The 21,253-nt window shown below is 38.8% G+C and overlaps 1 protein-coding gene across 1 annotated transcript in view; it reads right to left on the bottom strand.

Annotated features, from left to right (window-relative positions):
- The window catches only part of LOC134211629 (fatty acyl-CoA reductase wat), a 109,464-nt gene that overhangs the window by 31,786 nt on the left and 56,425 nt on the right, over positions 1 to 21,253 (bottom strand). The window contains exons 5-6 of the mRNA XM_062688694.1: positions 1,436 to 1,690; positions 1,213 to 1,358 (exon numbers count right to left, since the gene is read on the bottom strand). Coding sequence (XP_062544678.1) covers positions 1,213 to 1,358; positions 1,436 to 1,690 — 401 coding nt within the window. The remainder of the gene's footprint in view (positions 1 to 1,212; positions 1,359 to 1,435; positions 1,691 to 21,253) is intronic.

Here is a 21,253-nt window from a genome sequence, read left to right as displayed (position 1 = left end):
TGCTCATTTTTAAAGACAACCCTTCCCCATAACTTCCCTTTTTCCAAAATGACCTCCCACCTTCTTTGTTATCTTCTCCTTAGGATAGAAAATGTGTGCACCAAATTTGGCTGAAATCGGTCCTGGGAGTTGGGTGTTACACTGAATTGCTCTTTTCTAAAGACAACCCTTCCCCTTACCTCCCCTTTTCCCAATGATCATCCCACCCCTTTGTTATTCTCTCCTTAGGATAGAGAATGTGTGTACCAAATTTGGATGAAAGCGGTCCAGGGGTTCAAAAGAAACACTGAATTGCCTGTTTTCTGAACAATACCCCTCCCCCCAGACCCCTCCTCTTTTTCCCAAATTACACTTCCATGTGATCGACTTCTCTTAGTGAATATGTGTACAATATTTGGTTGATATGGGTACTGGAAGTTGGGAGTAACACTGAATTGCTCGTTTTATAAAGACACCCCTCCCCCATACCCTCCCTTTTTTACAATGACCGCCCCACCCCTTTGTTATCTTTTCTTTAGGGTAGAGAATGTGTGTATCAAATTTGGTTGAAATCGGTTGCAGGGGTTCAGAATTTACTCTAAATTACCGTTTTCTGAACAATACCCCTCCCTCCAGACCCCTCCCTTTCCCAAAATCTCTCATATGATTGTTTCCTTATAGTGAATATGTGTACAAAATTTGGTTGAAATCGGTCCTGGGAGATGAAAGTTACACATAATTGTTCGTTTTCTAAACAAAACCCCTCCCCTTTCCTAAATGACCCTCCCACCCCTTTGTTAACTTCCCTGAGGATAGAGAACGTGTGTACCAAATTTGGGTGGATTCGGCCAAGTGGTTCAGAAGTAGTTAGCGAACATACATACATAGATTGGTTTTTATATATATAGATTAATTAAAGATTATTAATAGGGTTGCATGGTTCTAATTTTCAAAAAGTTTCAGATAAAAGTGGTTTTTTGCTTCAAGAGATCTATTTTACAATTACATCAGATTTTATGATTATATTAATATAACAGTAAGACATTGCGCTCACCATTATTCTAAAGGACATCACCGTGACTGAGTTGCTAAATACTGAGAGAATAAAAGTGAACATTCATAACGTTCGTTAAATAGGTACGTACTCATAGTTGTTCTCGTACATTAGCACCACTTTTTTGTTTTGATTTTAATATTAAATCTGCAATGAATGTTTTCTCATCAAATACTTACTTCCTCGTGATACCGTCAACGACGTCATCCTCCAACCATTCCACTGCTTTAATGACTTTATGCGGATCCGCTGGCGGTGGATAAGGCTTTTCCATTAGCAGTTTTTCATTAAGATGACAGTATGACGTCGAAACATATCCAAACATCTAAAAACGCAGATCGTTAATCATCTTGAACATAAGTGGAAAACATACCGGCAGTCGTGTTACAATGCAGTACTCACATCTAGCTTTTGACACTGTTTCGCCAATTGCACCATGAACTTTGTGCCTCGGGTGTTGAGCATGACTGCCTTCTTGAGCGCCTCGTCGAAGCGGATTGTCGCCGCACAGTGGTAGATGATGGACACATTTTCGACTATCCGTTTCCGGTCCTCCGCCGATATGCCGAGCTCGGGTTCGGTGACATCGCCCGCTATCACCACGCATTGTGCCAGCAATGTGTTGAGCCCTCGCAGTTCGATTACTTTGGCGAAGATCTTGAACGATTTGAGAACAGGTATTAGGTGGACCTTGATTTCCTTTTTCAACGAAAAATAATAGAAGGCCAATATTTAATATTTATTAGATTTTTTTCTATCATTTTTACACTTGGTAAGGAAAACGGATTTTATTTATCTCGACCCCCTTGTCAACCTAGTGTTTTTCCGAATTTGCCAATTTGCAGTTATTAATTGGAGGTTTTCGGAACTAAACTTTCCAACTGAGAAACTTGCAGTAAAGTGTGTATATGCGATACAGCCCATACGAAATAAAATGTTACATTAGGCCGCAGTTCGCTATAATAACTATTGCGTGAATTTGTATCATGTAGTTACAAGCAAATTGAATATTTTTTTCTTTTTTCCTGGAAGATTATTCCACCGGAAAATATTTTTGACCGAAGCGTTTTCGCGTTTGAAAAATTATATATGAATTTTTTATATAGATTGACACATTTCTCGGAAAATAGGAAAAATAGGTAAGTAATCTTTCTATAGAAAAATCAATCAATGAATCAATTGCTATTATTCTCCCCATGAGAGCATTGCAGACCCTTATAGATAGGAAATCAAGGGCACCCCACTCGATACGGAAGCAACGCACAACTGTCATTTTTATTTATTCAGCTTTGCTGCGTCGCAGCATGCGTGAAAAAATAAAAATGACAGTTGCTTCCGTTATCGACGTTGCTTCCGTATCGACTGGTGTGCCCATGAAAACGCGAGTACTTTGAAAATTGGATTCCGTCAGGAGTGACCTTAAGTAAGTCTTGCGACCAAAAGCGTAGGATTTGCCAATTCGGAATACCGTGTTCGATTCTCGATTCGGTTTAGGATGTTTTCGAGTGGAAAACATTGTAGACTCCCTAGACATAGCGTATCCATGCCTAACAATATACATAATCATGTATGAAAAAACTTTCGATTATTAACTGTGGAAATGCTAATAGAATTCTAAGTTTAAAGGCAGGGGCAGGTTTCAGTTGGAATCCCAAGTAACATTTTTGGTTTTATAATGGTCATGAAAGCCAATATTTGCTCTAGATGACTTCCATAAAACCAGATTAAAACAAAAATGATACTGGGGATGTATAGCCATTGAAGTAGACGAAAATATGCCAGTTATGTTTGTAGCGACAGTATTCATAATCAATATTTATAATCAATATATTAGATTCCATAGGGTCTCTATTTAACCTTGTGAGATCGATTCTAGGTCCGGTCTAGGATGTTTTCGACTGGGGAACATTCTCGACTCCCTGGGCATAGTGTATCCATTGTACTTGCCACACAAGACACATGGCAGGCATAGAAAAGTTTTCAACCAATAAATCTGCTAATAGGCTGTCCATATACCACGTGGACAGTTTAGGGGACGGGGGTATGGCAAATGTCCAAAAAATTAAAAAAAAATGTGAACAAATATCCACGCTGGGCGAAGGAGGTATCTAAAACTGAATAAAGCCTGTCCACGCGGTATATGGACAGCCCCTAATATGCTAATAAAATGCTAATAAGAGTTGAAAAGCGGGCCAAGTTCCAGTTAGAATGAATGGTCAGAAGAAGAAAGATCCCATAGGTCGATACTTCCTTGCCAGATTCAAAATATGAAGCGCATGTCAGCTGACAATGTTAATGGGTGTTGTTCTTTTAATTTCTCAAAACAATACATTTCATTTATCTCATCTGGCACTCGATTTTCATGATTTACAATCATTACTATTACGAAACCTAATAATAAGCTAATAAATAAATAACTAATGATGTCAACATGAACTAGTGAATTATCGATATAGTAAGACAGTTCTAGCTCTCATATATGTCAAGTTTCCGCACTAGCGAACGTTATTATGAAACGGTAAGCCAGTTAATCGTGCTAATTATGATGACGGCCAGGCGACCGTAAAGACACTTTCGTTTTTCCATTAGATGTGGTTTCCTCTGTATCTAGCACTTTTTGTAGGGCAGGTGATGTTGGCTCGATGTTCATATCGCATTTAGGAACTTCGATATATACTTTTTGATTTTAAAGAACTAAAGAAAATTCTCATTAGTTCATAAATCATTTTAAGTGTATCGAATTAATAATGACTGAAACATGAGATCCCACAACACCCCAGTTTCTCTGCCGTATTGATTATAGCAGGCAGTTTGACCTAGTCCAACTATTAGGATAATTATTCATAATTGTCGCTTGGTCGGTAAGTTGCTTACCGGTGCCAACTAATGTTGTCACGAAACCAATCGCACCGCACAGCACCAGAAGAGCGCTCCAGATGAGGCAAACCTGTCAGATCATTTGGGCCACTGCACGTCGTCGTAATTCGATGATAAAACTGGTCTCGCCTTTCCGAATCTTGCTTAGAACGAAGCTAGGTATGCGACCTACATTTTTCGCAATGCAGCATGAAGCAATTCAGCTATGCTGCAACAATACGCGCCATGTGCGTTGCGCTGATCATACTGCCCGATTCACCGTGTGATTATAAATCATTACTTGATGTTAGCGGCAGATAAAGCACTTACTTGATGATTACAAAGCGCTGTAAGCGTTTGTATCTTTCGACCTGGAGACTATCAATCAGCTTAGACGTTAGTTCGAGGAGGACGTTTGTTGTATTATGAATTAATCGTTGGTCGCTTCTGTTTGATTGTACATTTCCACGCTAGAACGATAACGTGCGATTAAATCTATAATCATGGAGATATCATGACGAGAACAGTCATAGTTTAATTGAATATGGAGAAATGCTCACAGAAAAAAAATACGAAAAATTATCAGCGAAAAGGGTAAGTGCAAAATTACAAAAACGCTAAAAATTAAATACTCAAAATTGAGTCGAATCCGACTCATTGTCATTAGAAACGAGACTACTGCTTCAATAAAATGATTATTGCGCTTAAACTGATTGCTTTAAATTGCACACAGATTCAGATAGAGGATAAACTTGTTTCCCATCAGTCGAATAAAAAAAATGATGGAAAGCCATGCTTAACTTTCACGAAATCATCATTTTATTGAAATAGTATTGTTTTCTCTAATTTTGAGTAGTCCCGTTTTAAATCAAAATGGGTCGGATTCGACTCAATTTTCGGTAGCGTGTGGTTATATTCAAACAAGTTTTCCTCAGACTAGTGTAAAAATGCAAGTTAAATTGCATACATTAGGGCAATGAATCGAATATACGCTGTTTTTGGCAGTATTCTTAAGCGTATTGTTTTTCGTGTACATTTCAACAACTTTTTCTATCTGTGCTAAAAATCCTATAACAAGATAATAACATAAGGTTTTTTGTTTTCAATTAAATCTAACACGATAATTGTTGTTATTATTTTTGCAAATTCATTGCACAATTACCTAATACAGTATTTAGAAAAGCATCATATTCGACTACTACAGAAAAGATAAACTGATAAGATAAAATCAATCTTGCTTCAACACGATGCTTAACTGCCCATGATCGCATATGTGTAACATTTTAATTTTTTAAATTTTGATTTAAGACACTAGAGCCTAGAAATCAGATGAAATGTACTAAAAACTTGCACAAACTACCAAACTAGTTGTTTCGTAAAATTGAGCAATATTTGGTCTCATTCTAGCTTTATCACTTCGTAATTTTGGAGCGTCGAATTCAGGTTTTCAGGTGTTTAATGTAACTGTTAATGTATCAGCATATATACAGTCATACTGAAGGAAATATCGAGATGCGGAATAGCAAATATTTGGCAAGCTGTTTGAAGGAACCATCATAGTAAACCAGACAATATTTATATCGGATTACAGAAAGAGTGTCAACTTCGTTAGATGGACTGAAGCAGGATGATGCGATTTCGATTTTATTGGTCATCATTGCACTTGAGAGTGGGATTAGAAGATCTGGCGTTCAGAGGAACGGTACTATCCTCTCACGGCCCCATATGCTCCTGGGATTTGTGGAATCGATCGCAGGGCAGTACTGAAACCAAGGCAAGTCCAAACAAGAAAAAGAACATGGTTGCGGGTAGAGACAGTGGTAGACCGGGTGTTGATGGTAGTGCTTGAGAGCACACGTTTGTTTACCTTAGAACACTTGTGACATGTGACAATAACGTTTCCCGTTAAGTGAGATGACGAATTGCTGCATCGGATAGGGCTTTTCACGGCTCATGTAACATGAAGACGGAAACTCTATATAACTCCATACATAGGTGTAACCAACCAGGTATCCAGGTAAAGTAAAGTCTCTAATGTAATAACAATGGATGGTTCTCCCAATAGCTGTTGCAACTCGTGGTTCATTAACCTCCTCCATATACCGTCTTCCATCTGCACCCCACCATTGATAGTACGTAACACTTCCCTCTCGAAAACTCCAAGTGCACGTTGATTAGTCTCGTGTCCGTAGAGAGCTACCGGTCTAATCAGTGTTTTGTAAATAGCCAGTTTGGAGCGGCCGTGGACTCTTTTCGATCCAAGCGTTTTGCTGAATCCAAAATACCATGCAAATTCAAACTTCGGACGCATAAGCCCTTTTTGCTATGAAATTAATCTGTTAACACACATTTTAAGTCTCACCGGTTTAATTACCATCATAATCATAAAGCATATCGCTTATCTTTGTAACACGGGATTAACATGTACGAATTATTGAGTAGAATCCTTGAGATTAAAAAAAATGTCCGGCTTCTGTGCGTTGCGTTGCGTTGCGTTGCGTTGGTAACGGAGTATTTCGTAGGTTGCATACTGATAGCTGTCATGTATATCTTTAACTTCCTTACTCCAAATGCTTATGGAATACTATTTGGGAATTAATAGCAATCCAAATGGAGGTCCGAGAAGAGAAAGCATGAAAACTACCATTGCTGGCCACGCCCATCTTCTCCGTTACAAGGAAAGGGAAGGAAATGATGATATGACATCTACTTAACAAGAGGCCAGCGACTCACCGACGCCCTCATAGATGTCAAGGAGTTGGATGGTTGGGAGGGATGTTGTACGGGAATCATCACTATAAGCAAGTGATAACAGAATGCATTTCGTAAATACGTTGGGAGTTACGTTGCTAAGAAAGTTATTGTAACTCCGTTTTCCTTTGTCGTCCTGGGATGGGGCAAGGTATTTAATCTGTGCCCTGGCTAATAAGCCTAGGTTCAAGCGCCATTGATCGCTCAAAAAAAAAAAAAATGTCCGGCTTCTGTTTTACTCAAACTCCGGACAGCAGCTTACATTGGATTCATATTTCGGACACAACGTTTCAAACTTCGGACATCAAATTACACAATATTGAGAAGAAATATTGCAAATAATTATTACTAGATAGCTCAAACTGACATTGAATTATTTCGTCACATTGAATTAACATGGATTACTAGAATGAAACTATCCTAAATTAAGCTATGAGCCCTTTCAATTCAGCTGGATAAAACATTTCAATGACATATTTCTGAAAACCTCGCATACAAATTGTAGTGTCCGAAGTTTGAGTATGTCCGAATTTTGAGTCCAAAGTACGCACGATTTCCTGTCATGATGCGTCTTCGAATTTCTCTGCTGGTATCGTTATCGGAGGTCACCAGTGAGCCCAAGTTTACGAATTCTTCAACCGCCGACCAGTAGATGGTAACAGTTTTTTTTTTACAATTACAGCACTTTTTTTATAACAGAGGCTATCATAAAACATGTACCATTAGTAGTTAAAATTAGAGGTGTGCGCCGGTCCAAAAATCGTAGTCGGCGGCGTTTGTCAGAATTTTGGCCGGCGGCGGCGTGAATCGGCGTGGCAATTTTTTATTACATTAATATTTTTTTCAAGTTTTTTTTTGCATTTTTTATAATTTCAAAAATTACGGAAGAATCTTTAGAATTTCACGGGAAAAGTCCTAAATACTTCCCCACAAAATTCACTAAGTTTTTCCAAAATATTCACTTGGAAATGATTTTCGAATTTTTCACGGGAACTACTTTGAAGTTTTGAGAATTCTTTAGAATGTTGAGCTTCCTTTAGAACTCACAGGAAAAATTATTAGTGAAAAATATCTTCAGAATTTCTACGAGAAAGGGGGGGGGGGGCAACTTTTTTAGGTCTTCTGAATCGTAGTTTTATTCTATTTAAAAAAACACATGAATATTAGTGCTTGGCACTATTTCCTTCTAAGTTCCAAAAACTTTGAAACCAAATTCACTACCAACAGTAAAGACCGTATCACAATAGCGCGTTGCGCGGAGATTTTTCTGGAAGAATAGCCGTCGAAATGTCTAGAAGTAAAACTTGGAGAGAAGAAAAGAAATCTTCAAGGTATTTCCCCATGAATTTCCTAAAATAAAAAATTAGTTAGGGGTTTCTAGATAAGGAGGAAATGCAATTACATGAGAAGGATTTTCGAAAGGTTTTCAGAGGAGTTTGTGGAAGAAACTTAGAAGTTCACAGTGGAGCTTCTAGAAGGATTCTAGAAGGATTTCATAATTTCGTAATTCTTTTAGAAGGATTTAAAGGAGAATTCTTGAGCCCGAAATGCTTCGACTTGCTTTGAACTTTCATATATGATGAATCCTGGATACACTAATATGTTTTTGGGAATCTTTTGAGTTTCAACCATTTATTTCTGAATATGATTGGATCGTAAAGTGCACATGTTTAAGGGAATTCATTTCAGTACCCGTTCAATCTTTCCACCATTTAGGGGGGCGACGGCCCCTGCCTTCCTCTGGCTACGCCATTGCAAAATTCTACAGGAGAATGTTCAGAATATCCCGGTAAAGTTTTTCGGTTTTTCTGTTTAATAATTTTCAAAATATACACAAAAAATTCTGCCAAATATGCGCGATAAACTTTAAGGAGCTACCATGGAATAATCTATAGAATTTTCATGAGATGTTCCGAAGTTGTCACGGAAAATTCTACAGAGTTTCCACGGAAAACTGTTCGGAAGTTCAATAGGAAATTTAATGGAATTTGCATGTTTTATTTTTCAATTTCTACACATGTTAGAACCAACCATACGGTCCATACGCGATAGTTCACTGGTTTGGTTCTTGAATTACACCAGAACAGACTAAACACAGTCTAGTTGATGTAACTCTCGTATATATTTGTTTTAATCATGCTCATGTAATGCTCACTCATTCTCATGAGCAGAGAATGCTCACTTTCGCGGATTTTCACCGAGAAATCATGTTGCGGGGAAGAAAAAAGGCCTGGTGAGAGAAAGCTATTTGTCCCGTAATGTTCGAGCCGCGAATAGTTGATTTGCTTGTTTTCTCACTGCCTTCACCAATGCAAACAAGAGTAGCCTTTATGAAACAAATTCCTATCCCAACAAGCAGTCAACGTGGAGGCATGGCTAAAGTGAGCGCAACCCAGTGCTATTTTTTGTTGGTGTTCTAGGTTCGAATCCCAGTGCGGTCATTTGGTCAAATCGACAATCGGTTGAAAAAAAAACCGTAGTCTCCAACAGGTTGCTGGCTGAAATTGTCATTCGGCCGAATGAGTCAACGACTAAAATAAATACTCCCCCTAAACAATTAGAAAATTCCCATAAGAAAATAGAAAATTGCCAATAAAGAAATCAGGGTATGAGCAATAAATAAATATAAAATTTCCACAAATAAAACAAAATTTCCATAAACAATTAAAAATTTTCCACAAAACAAAAATAAATAAGCACTTTTAAAAGCAAAAATTGCAATTATAAAAGAAGAATTTTCCATAAAAAAATGAAATGTTCCACGAAAAAAAAAACAAAATTTCCATAAATAAATCAATATTAGCAATAAAAAATTACAAAATTTTCCACAGAATAAATATATTTTTTCCATAAAAAAATGAAAATTTTCCCTAAAATGATCTATAAAGAGCAATAAAAAATTAAGAAAATTTCCATAAAGAAATATAAAAAAGCAATCAAACTGTGCTTTTTTTTTCATAGATTACTCCTTCTTTAAAGCGTTTAAAGTTCATGTAAAATTTCATCAGCTTTATTGCTTTCTTGTATTTTTTTATGGAAATTTTATTATTTTTTTATTGCTCTTTATTGATTATTTTGTGGAAAATTTTGATCTTTTTGTGGAAAAGAGAATATATTTATTTTGCGGAAAATTTTGTAATTGTTTATTGCTAATATTGATTTACTTATGGAAATTTTGTATATTTTTCGTGGAACATTTTTGTTTCTTTATGGAAAATTTTTCTTTTATAATTGATAGTTTTGCTTTTAAAAGTGCTTTTGTTCATGGAAATTTTGTTTCATTTGTGGAAATTTTATATTTATTTATTGCTCATACCCTGATTTCTTTATTGGCAATTTCCTTATTGTTTATGGAAAATTTCTAATTTTAAATGGAAATTTTATTTAGCTGCCATGAGTCAACAGACCAAAAATGCCCTTTGGTCGTAATGGTCGTTTGACAGACAGTTTGACAAACCTTTTCGGGTAAAAGACCCTTGACCTATTTGACCAAACGACTTTTTTTATCCATTTCGTTAGATGACATTTTCGGCCAATATGGATCTAATGATTTATTTGGCCAAATACCTTTCGCCCAAATGGCCCTTCCTATCGTTTGGTCGAAAGTCATTCGGCGAAAAACCAATGTCGAATAACACTGTAAACCGAATTCCATTTGGCGGAATTATGTAAACGTTTGTCCAAACGGTTGTTGGGTCGAAAATGGTTTGACCGAAAATGTAATTTGGCCAACAAAGTTTTTTGAGCTAGCAGCCCTGTAAACTGAAACTGCCGTTTGATCGAAATGATAGAAATGTTTGGCCGGAAATGTCGTTTTGCCGAATAGATAATTTAGCCGTAATGACCTTTCTGCAAAACACTCCGACACTTTAGGCAAGATGTCCATTTCGGCCAAATGACCCTTTCTGCCAAACGACCATTTCGGCCAATTGAGCTATTCGGCCAACGGATTTTTTCAGCCAAAGGAACTGTTCGGCCGAACGACATTTTCGGCGAAATAAATTTAGACTAGATGGGCTTCGGCTTCAAATGTCATATTTGGCCAAACAACATTTGGATTTCGGTCAAATTTCTCTCTGTCGAACAACCCTTCTTCGTGCAAAAAGTCTATTTCAACGAGAAATTCTTTGAATTTCAACAGAAATCCTAAAACTATACTAAACGAGTAATCCTTCAGAATTAGTAATTCTTCTTAGTTTTTTCATGGAAATAATTGGTATTTTCACGAAAATTTGAGTGGAGTTTTAACGTGTCTATCTATCGATTTCTATCGGAATATTCTGCGGACTTCTTCGAATTTCGATCGGCGTGGAAAATCATAGTTCAGCGGCGTGACAAATTTGAAACGGCGGCGCGCCGATGCAAAATTGTCGGCGGCGGCGGCGTGCCAAAAACTGTCGGCGGCGGCGGCGTGGCGCGGCGGCGCACACCTCTAGTTAAAATAACAAAAATTGAAACAATTTTTTTTCTATGTTTAACAAAAAAGTTATTAAATATGTTATCAATTGAACAAAAATGTAACTCGATGTGTTGTATTAAAAATCCTGATTGATCCACCTAGCGGTGATGGTGCCTTTCTCGTGCATATAAAAATGGTATTTTATCCATAGCTTCCGAGATCATAAATCAATCTGACCAATTTTTAATATGAATGCAATGCGACAGGATTCTGCGTCGAATGCGACTTGTTGCGAGCCAATCGGTTAAAAATAAGTGTTCCGTACGGAATGAACTAGATGAAACTTCTGCGAGCAGTGAATTTGTCAACAACACGCTGAGCACTGAAAACGACCAAACCACCCATCGCCACCCACCGAACGACTGCAACATCAAAACAAATTGCGATGATAGGTAGCATCAGTCATGTATATGACAGGAAACACTGTTGATGGTGCTAACCATCTGAATGAACATGGCCCGAATGAATGACATTTACGTGAGTGAACGTGAGCTACTCTTCTCAGGCAGTGCAGCCAAATCTTCTTCCTATTTTTCGAACATTCCAGATAATTCCCGTTCTTAAAATTTAAGTATAAATATCCAAGCTCGATGCATAACAGATCAGTTATTTTTCTACCGTCGCGAATATACCTCGTAGTGTGTAAATTAAGTGAAAGTAAAAATAAAGTAGTGATTAAGTTAAAGTGAAATCTGATGGTGTTGAATCTTTTATTCCGAATCCCGAAATACAGTTCATCCGACCCAACCGGAGTTGGTCACGGTTATAGCGCCAACATAGTGGTCCTTCGAACCGGATCCAGTGCCGCCTTTGAAAAGTGACATCACCATAACCGCCAGACACGTTTGTGTGGTAACGTGTATCCAACGTGTCGACCGTCGCGTGTGAATTCATTTCGAAATGTTCCGTGGAAAATCCGATTCAATAGCGTTTCCGAAAAGTGCTTTATGAGCAACGTCGCGTGTGAAGTAGTTTCGAGAAGTTCCGTGGAAAATCCGACCCGATTGCGTTTCCGAAAGCAACATCGCGTGTGAATTTATTCAAGACTTCCGTGAAAATCCCTATTATTGCACATTGTGAAGTGTTTAACGTTTCCGAAATTCTCGCCACTATGGATCGCACACTTATGACCAGGTCAGCTACTAAGGCTGAAGCCGAAAACAGAAACTACAAGAAAGGTGTACCAACTGGGAGACATCCGCAGACGCAGTAACGCTGAAGGAGCTGTCATCCCTTTCCCGCCAACGAGATCAAGTAAATCTGAAACTAGCGAGAGTGCAGAGAACACTTTCTTCTGCCCAAGATCATATTAGTCTTGCTCAGCTCAAAACCTACATGAAGAAAGTGGATGATGCTTATTCCGAATTCAGCGCTGTGCATACCAAACTCGTTGCAGTGATTCCGGATGAAGCATTTAGACAACAAGAAGAAGTGTACATTGCCTTCGAAGATCGTTATGATCATGTGCGAACAGCTATTGAAGAATTGATGATGGCATATGAATCAAAAACCGTTAAAACCCAAAGCTCACAGCCCCAAGTAATAGTGCAGCAGCAACCATTAAAAGCGCCTATTCCCACATTTGATGGATCCTACGCCAATTGGACAAAATTTAAAGCCATATTCCAGGACTTGATGGCTAATTCAGGAGACTCGGATGTTATTAAGCTGAATCATCTGGATAAAGCTCTTGTTGGTGCTGCTGAAGTCCTTGATGCGAGTGATAAACGAAGGAAACTACCAGCAAGCGTGGGACATTCTCACCGAGCTATGTGAGAATAAAAGGATCATTGTGGAGACGCATATTCGTGGCCTTTTCGACATCCTGAAAATGTCTTCAGGATTCTGTAAGGAGTTGCGACGTTTGCTAGATGAATGTACGCGCCATGTTGAGAGTTTGAAATACCTTAAGCAGGAGTTTCTAGGCGTTACCGAATTGTTTTAATACATATTCTTACCTCCACTACAACAAGGATGGCGTGGGAAGCAACACAGAAAAAGGTGAGCAACCAAAGTATGCACAAACGATAACGTTCCTTCAAGCAAAATGCCAGACGCTGGAAAAACTGTGAATTAGCGCTTACGGAACTTAAACCGAATCCTAAACAACAAACTACATCGAAGGCAATCAATATGAAAGTTCACGCCGCAGCAACAGAACCAAAAAGGGAATTTTGCGATTTTTGTAAAGGTTCGCATTTTAACTACCAGTGTAACCTTTTAAATACACTGCCGTTTGACAAGAGAATGGAGAAGGTACGTGCCTCCGGTGCCTGCTTCAACTGTCTTCGTAAAGGACACGGTTCCAGAGAGTGCTTATCGACAAAATCATGCCAGAAATGTCAGAAACGGCATCATACGCAGCTTCACAATGACGAGGTAAAGCAAGAACCGAAACCCAACGTATCCGTTTTGGTCCAAGATGCCCAATCAGATCTGACCAAGGAGTCATATTTTGGATCGTCAGCTGCAACAGAAATTCCAACCACATCCTTCTCATGCAATTATGCACATTCTACAAAAACAGTGTTCTTGCTAACTGCTGTTGTGAACGTATTAGACAAAAACGATCAACCGCATTCGTGTCGTGTTCTCTTGGACAGCGGATCCCAAGTCAACTTTGTTACAGATGAGTTTGCAAGCCGCATTGGAAGTCAAAAGCACCGTGTATCTGTCTCAATTAGAGGAATAAACGATGTCAAAACGGTCGCCAATGATAAGGTGGTAGTCAAGTTCCGATCCCGCATCACAGACTATCAAGCACAAGTGCAATGCCTTGTAACGCCAAATGTGACTGGAGTAATTCCTGCATCAAAAGTAGATACTTCGTCATGGAATATACCATTCGGCGTGCAACTAGCTGATCCGGAATTCTACAAACCGAAAAAAATAGATATGCTTTTGGGTGCAGAATTATTTTTCCAACTACTCCGTCCAGGGCACATAAAACTCGACGATGAATTTCCGGATCTACATGAAACAACCCTAGGATGGGTGGTGGCTGGCGTCTTCAGAGGACAATCAAGGGAAAGCCAAGTTCATTCATAGCATCCTTGGATGAAGTCGAAGAAGCTATTCAACGTTTTTGGCAGATTGAAGAAGTGCCAACCGTAAGTCCATTAACCAGTGAGGAACAAGAGTGCGAAGCTCATTTCGTCGCCACTCATCAACGGACAAGCGACGGACGATACATGGTAAGGCTGCCTTTTAGAGCAAACGTCAAGGAGGTAAGTGACTGCCGGTCAGTGGCTTTGAAGAGATTCCAAATGTTGCAACATAGGCTTCAACGGGATTTAGATTTGAAAGAGCAGTATATACAATTCATGCGTGAGTATGAAGAATTAGGACACTGTAGAGAAATCCAAGAGGAAAAAGATGACCCGAATCAGCAATATTATTATCTTCCGCATCACGCTATACTACGTCCGTCCAGTTCTACTACCAAGTGCAGAGTAGTATTCGATGCTAGTGCTAAACCTACCGAGGCTAGTCTGTCGCTTAACGATGTGCTTCAAGTGGGTGCAACAATACAGAAGGAGCTATACGATATAATGCTGAAGTTCTGTACGCACCGGATCGCATTTACTGCCGATGTGCCAAAAATGTATCGACAGATAAACATGCATCCACAAGATACACCATTTCTACGTGTCTTTTGGCGAGAGCAACCATATGATAAACTTCGGGTCTTGGAGCTTACAACGGTAACGTACGGGACAGCAGCAGCTCCGTTTCAAGCCACCAGGTGCTTGAAGCAACTAGCTGAAGACGAATCATTCGATTTTCCTGTCGGTGCAAGAATTGTCAAGGAGGATTTTTACGTGGACGACGTTCTTTCTGGGGCAGATTCACTTGCAGCGGCCATCGAAGCAGCAGATCAACTGAGGGGCATCATGAAGAAAGGAGGATTTTCTCTTCATAAATGGTGCTCCAATTCAAAACCCTTCTTAGAACACATACCAAAGGATCAACAAGAGCAACTGAACGGTTTGGAAGAAAGCGGACCAAACAGCGCTATAAAGGTACTTGGTTTACTATGGGATCAAGGGATGACATTTTCCGCATAGCTAAACCCGTTCAACGTGACATACAACATCGTGCTACCAAAAGGATCATATATTCCGAAGTGGCAAAACTATTTGATCCGCTAGGACTTATCTCACCAGTAATTGTCGTCGCTAAACTCCTTGTCCAGCAACTGTGGAAATGTAAAGTTGCTTGGGATGATCCAGTGAACCAGGAAATTCAGGACGCTTGGGACAAATTTTCAAGTGCATTATCAGCTCTGGAGAAAATTTCAATTCCTAGACGGATAACGTTCAACGATGCAATATGCTATGAATTACACGGGTTCGCCGATGCATCCGCTTTGGCGTATGGTGCGTGTATTTATATCAGAAGCATTTTCGCCGATGGATCAGCTAAATTAAAACTTGTCACTAGTAAATCGAAGGTTGCACCGTTACATGAGCTGTCGACACCCCGGAAGGAATTATGTGCTGCTTTACTGCTAACCAGGCTGGTACAAAGAGTTATACCTGTCGTACAAATGGATTTCCGTTACGTCGTTCTTTGGTCAGACAGCCAAATAGTTTTAGCTTGGATGAAGCTACCCACGCATCGACTCAAGGTTTTTGTACGAAATCGTATCCACGAGATTAACAGCAACACAGATGGATATGAATGGCGCTACATACGATCCAGAGACAATCCAGCTGACATTATCTCTAGAGGACAACTTCCAGACGATTTGAACGACAACGAGCTTTGGTGGTACGGACCGAATTTTTTGACGAACCGTGAATATGAAGCAGAACCTGTAGTAGACATCCCTGATCATGTCTTGCCTGAAACAACAAACTCTGAAACAGTTGCAATAGCAGTAGAAGAAGAATTTCCATTATTCAACCGATTCAGTGACTTCAGGAAAATAGAAAGAATCATGGCTCTAGTTATTCGGTTTATTTGCAACACCCGGACAAAGGACAAATCCAAACGAACAATACTGCGATATGTCACGATCAAAGAGCTTCGGCAAGCGAATCATACGATACTTAAAATGTTGCAGTATTCTGAACTAGCCGAGGAAATCTGTCGAGTGGAAACAGGGGTTCCGTGTCGCAAAATAGGAAATTTGAATCCAATTCTCATCGATGGAGTGCTTCGTGTTGGAGGACGTCTTCAGCAATCTAACTTGACAATGAACCAGAAACACCCAATAATATTGCCAAGCAAACATCGTCTCACAAAATTGATGATTCAAGCTTTGCATATCGAACATCTACATCTAGGTCAAAATGGATTGACGTCTGTAATCCGTCACAAATTTTGGTTGTTAAACGCCAGGTCAACCATTAGACATATTACAAGGACTTGTGTACGATGTTTCCGCACAAGGCCACAGATGGCGACGCAGCTTATGGGAAGCCTTCCACCATCTAGAGTTACTCCATCACCTCCTTTTGCAGTGAGTGGTGTAGACTATGCGGGACCACTGTGGATCAAAATGGGAAATTATCGAGCACGATACACAAAGTGTTATGTGGCTGTTTTGTTTGCATGGCAACTAAGGCTATACACCTTGAGGCAGTGTCCGACCTAACATCCGATGCATTTATTGCAGCACTTCAACGCTTTGTGAGCCGTAGAGGAATGATCCATCAGTTGCATTCCGATAATGCAACAAATTTTCGTGGAGCACAGCACGAACTACACAAGCTCTATAAACAATTCCAGGACCAATGCTTTAACGAACGTATCCAATCCTTTTGTCAACCCAAACGAATTGAATGGCATTTCATTCCTCCCAATGCTCCAGAATTCGGTGGCCTTTGGGAGGCCGCTGTAAAATCAACAAAAAGGCATTTGATCAGAGTTATCGGAGATTCTAAGCTATCTTACGAAGAACTCGCAACCGTGCTCACAGAAATTGAAGCAGTGCTTAACTCTAGACCACTGTTCTCAATTTCTACTGATCCCGCAGATGATGAAGTAATAACACCAGCACATTACCTGATTGGGCGTCCACTAACTGCAATTCCAGAGCCCTCATTCGAAAATGTACATGCTAATCGGCTGAAACGGTGGAAACATCTTCAAAAGATGCGCGAGGATTTTTGGAAATCGTGGACTAAGGACTATGTTTGCAGTCTTCAACCAAGATCGAAAAATATAAGGAAGGCAACTAACATACGTCCAGGAATGATAGTGTTGATTGAAGACAAGGCACAGCCGCCACTTAATTGGAAACTCGGACGTATATCTCAAGTTTATCCAGGTCCAGATGGATTGGTGCGAGCAATCGACGTATTTTCAGGTGGAGCAACGTTTCGACGATCAATCAACAGGATTGCTGTTTTGCCGATCGAGGACAACAGTTCTCTTGCAACTTGTTGAACTTTCGTGTCAACCGGGGGGTGTATGTTCCGTACGGAAAAAAACTAGATGAAACTTCTGCGAGCAGTGAATTTGTCAACAACACGCTGAGCACTGAAAACGACCAAACCACCCATCGCCACCCACCGAACGACTGCAACATCAAAACAAATTGCGATGATAGTTAGCATCAGTCATGTATATGACAGGAAACACTATTGATGGTGCTAACCATCTGAATGAACATGGCCCGAATGAATGACATTTACGTGAGTGAACGTGAGCTACTCTTCTCAGGCAGTGCAGCCAAATCTTCTTGAATATTGCAGATCTTTCTATTTTTCGAACATTCCAGATAATTCCAGCTCTTAAAATTAAAGTATAAATATCCTAGCTCGATGCATAACGAATCAGTTAATTTTCTACCGTCGCGAATATACCTCGTAGTGTGTAAATTAAGTGAATGTAAAAATAAAGTAGTGATTACGTTAAAGTGAAATCTGATGGTGTTGAATCTTTTATTCCGAATCCCGAAATACAGTCCATCCGACCCAACCGGAGTTGGTCACGGTTATAGCGCCAACAATAAGTGCCTGAAAAATGAGTGACACTTTTGCTACATTTTGTTGGGTGGATGCGCACACAAACACACCCACACACACACACACAGACATCACCCCATTTCGTCGAACTGAGTCGACCGGTATATAACACTATGCTGCCGTAATCTGAAAAAGTGACGTATACGCCATTTTCCAAAAATGGTGTTAACGAGTACTACTCTTCGAGCTCTTTAACAGAAAAATGGAAAACATGCATGTTGTAAAATGGCTGTTACGTCACTTCTCCAGATTACGGCAGTATGGGTCTCCGGGCCTTCTATAAAAATTTGTTTTTGGAGCCATCATAAAGCCTTTACGTATACTTGGTATACGAGAAAGGCAAAAATGATGAAAATGACTAAAATTATTCCTTTTTTTTGTCTTTATTTTTGAGGTTTTCAACTTTATGCTGGTTCACCTCTTCGAATACGTAACTAACAATTTGATTTTTTTTGTTGTTGTTTTAATTGGCTTTTTTCGGTGACAATTAATTGTCACCGAAAAAAAACCAATTAAAACAACAAATAAGTGTCCACGGTGATTAAACCTCAGTCAGTAAATCTGATATTTTTCAAGAAATTAAGAACTTTTGTCTCTTCCGCAATGTCATTGCACAGTACGCTTCTGATACTAGAGAGAAGATTCAACCTTATTCGGATATCCTCATATTTTTTTACAGTGAAGAGCAGAATGTGTTCTACAGAAAGAAGGACAGAGCAGATTTTTCATTTTGTTCTAGGGGAACAGACGGCTTTGGCAGGTTTTGTTCTATTATTGGCAGGGGGGTTTTTGTCGACCGATTTTTATGAAATTTGGCCACAATATTCTTTGATATGCAAAGAAAGTTTGAACCAAATTTGAGCATAATCAGTCATAAAAACCCCCCTGCCAATAATAGAACAAAACCTGCCAAAGCCGTCATTACCCCTAGTTGAGTTAGTTATGTAATACGAGATGGTAATTCTAGTATGCCCTATTCTCAAACGGGATGAGGATTTCTGTTCGATAAGGTTCTGTCTGTCTTTCCATTCTGAAAAGGAATTCTTGATTTTCTTAGGAATAATGGGACGTATGAAAGAAAAGTAGTAAGTTCAACTTTACTACATTTTCAGTAGTAAACGTCACTTGTGGAACATGTTCGTATGAATAAAAGAGACTTTACTACACTACACAATTCGAACATACTACAAACAACTGATTCGGTATGAATAAAAAAGAGTTTACTACTAATTTCTTGTAGTCTGCTAAAGACGTTGCTAATCATATTTCAAATGCAGATTATTCTTCAGATTCGAAGCGAATCGGCTTTGTTCTTGAAAATAGAAGTCCAATTTGAGGAAAATAAACAAAATAGACATGTCTTTTGGTGGTAAGCTGCAAAAAAAAATTAAGAAATCATCATCCTCATCATGGGGTATATTTTGTTTTGATGTTTCTGCATGTAGTAAATGGTAGTAAACTGTAGTAAAGGATAAGTTCGAATGTAGCACACGGCATAAGTTCGAAAATGTTTTATTCATATCAAACATGTAGTTTTCTCTGTGGACTTTATTTTTGTGTAGTTACTACAAGCGTTGAGTTTTGCTACTTTTTATTCATACGACCGAATGTCTTCGCGGATTCTCACATATGATGCCATTTGTCAGCTATTGCGTCGCGAATGTTGTTAAAGTAATGCTTTTTGTATTAATTATATCAAATTGTGTTATAATCATGTTATGAAATGTTTCTTCAGAGAATATACAGCAAAATTATTACAGATATTGTTTTTTTTAATACATATGAGCCGTTCAGAAACACCATGGTTAAGTTAGGAGGGGGGTTGGAAAATGACTACGATAAGGCACATGGAGGAGGGGGTTGCGAATGTAACAAACGTTAATTTTCCCTATAAACTCGGAAAAAATTACATGGGAATTCTGTCTGAAAATTCAAAGCAGTTCCGTATGAAATACAAATAACTTTAAAAAGATAGTTCTCATTTTTTTTTATTTTTATCGAAGATTCTAATGAATTTCTTTACGGGAATTTCTTCTTCATTTCCATGAGATGTTCTTCAAAAATTTCAAGGAGAACACCTCTAAATTTTTAGCCTCTAGTTAGCCTTGCGAGCAAAAGTGTAGGAGATGGCGAGTTCGAATCTCGTTCTTTCTAGGATGTTTTCGGCTGGGACACATTGTCGACTCCATGGGCATAGCACAGACAAACAGACGTAACAGCTAGAACAATTTGTTTTAAAATCCATCGCCCAGCTACTTTACCACCACCTAACGTGCATGTTGTACGAAACAAAGTTTAGTACGACAATGTCAACAGAAGGCGCTAGTGTGAGATGTCAAATTCAAAGGTATACGATGCGCGCGCCCCTGGACGTGAAACTCGCAAGCAGTTGAATTTAAAACGACCGTTGAGCTCATGGTCGATGGGAATTTCCTTAGTGTTACGTCTGTTTGTCTGTGGGCATAGTATGTCCATTGTCCATTGGAATCCAGTTGGAATGTGCAGCCATAGAAGAAGAAGAAGAAGAAGAAGAAGAAGAAGAAGAAGAAGAAGAAGAAGAAGAATAAGAAGAAGACTTCTAAATTTTCAAGAAAAATTCTTCTGAATTTCCAAGGGATATTAAACGGCAATGCCACATGGAACAATTTGTAATGTAGATTTTTTTTCTGGTTTCAACCAGAAATGCATTAAAATTTTTAAGTGAAATTTTTCCGGAATTCCTATTTCTTGTTCTTTGGGAATTCTATCACAAATTTTCCGAATTTTCCAAGGATTTGGCATTATTCAAAATTTCCACGGAAGAGTCTATGAATTATTTTCAAAAATTCTTTTCAATTTCAAAGAAAAATCTTTAGAATTTTCACGCTTTTTTTGTGAATTTTCTCCACAAATTCTTTCGAAAGTTAATCGGGAATTCATTCATCTCCGGGAAGATATTTTGATTTCTTTGTAGGTTCAGCTGAACATTGCTTGAAATCTTTACCATGCGGAAGTTGGGCGGAAAATGATTAATAAATTTTAAGTAATTTCCACAGGAAATTGCCAAATTCATCGGCAATTCTTTGAAATTTTCATTTATTTTTTTAAAGGAATTCCTACTGGAAAAAAGTACAACCGCCAATTCTTTCGTTATTTCCACTTGGAAATTCTTCGGAATTTTCTCGGGAAAAAAACATT

Source organism: Armigeres subalbatus, chromosome 2 (assembly GCF_024139115.2).
Source record: "Armigeres subalbatus isolate Guangzhou_Male chromosome 2, GZ_Asu_2, whole genome shotgun sequence".
NCBI lineage: Eukaryota > Metazoa > Arthropoda > Insecta > Diptera > Culicidae > Armigeres > Armigeres subalbatus.
Note: the sequence above shows the minus strand (reverse complement) of the source record. Positions and strands in the feature narration are given on the sequence as shown.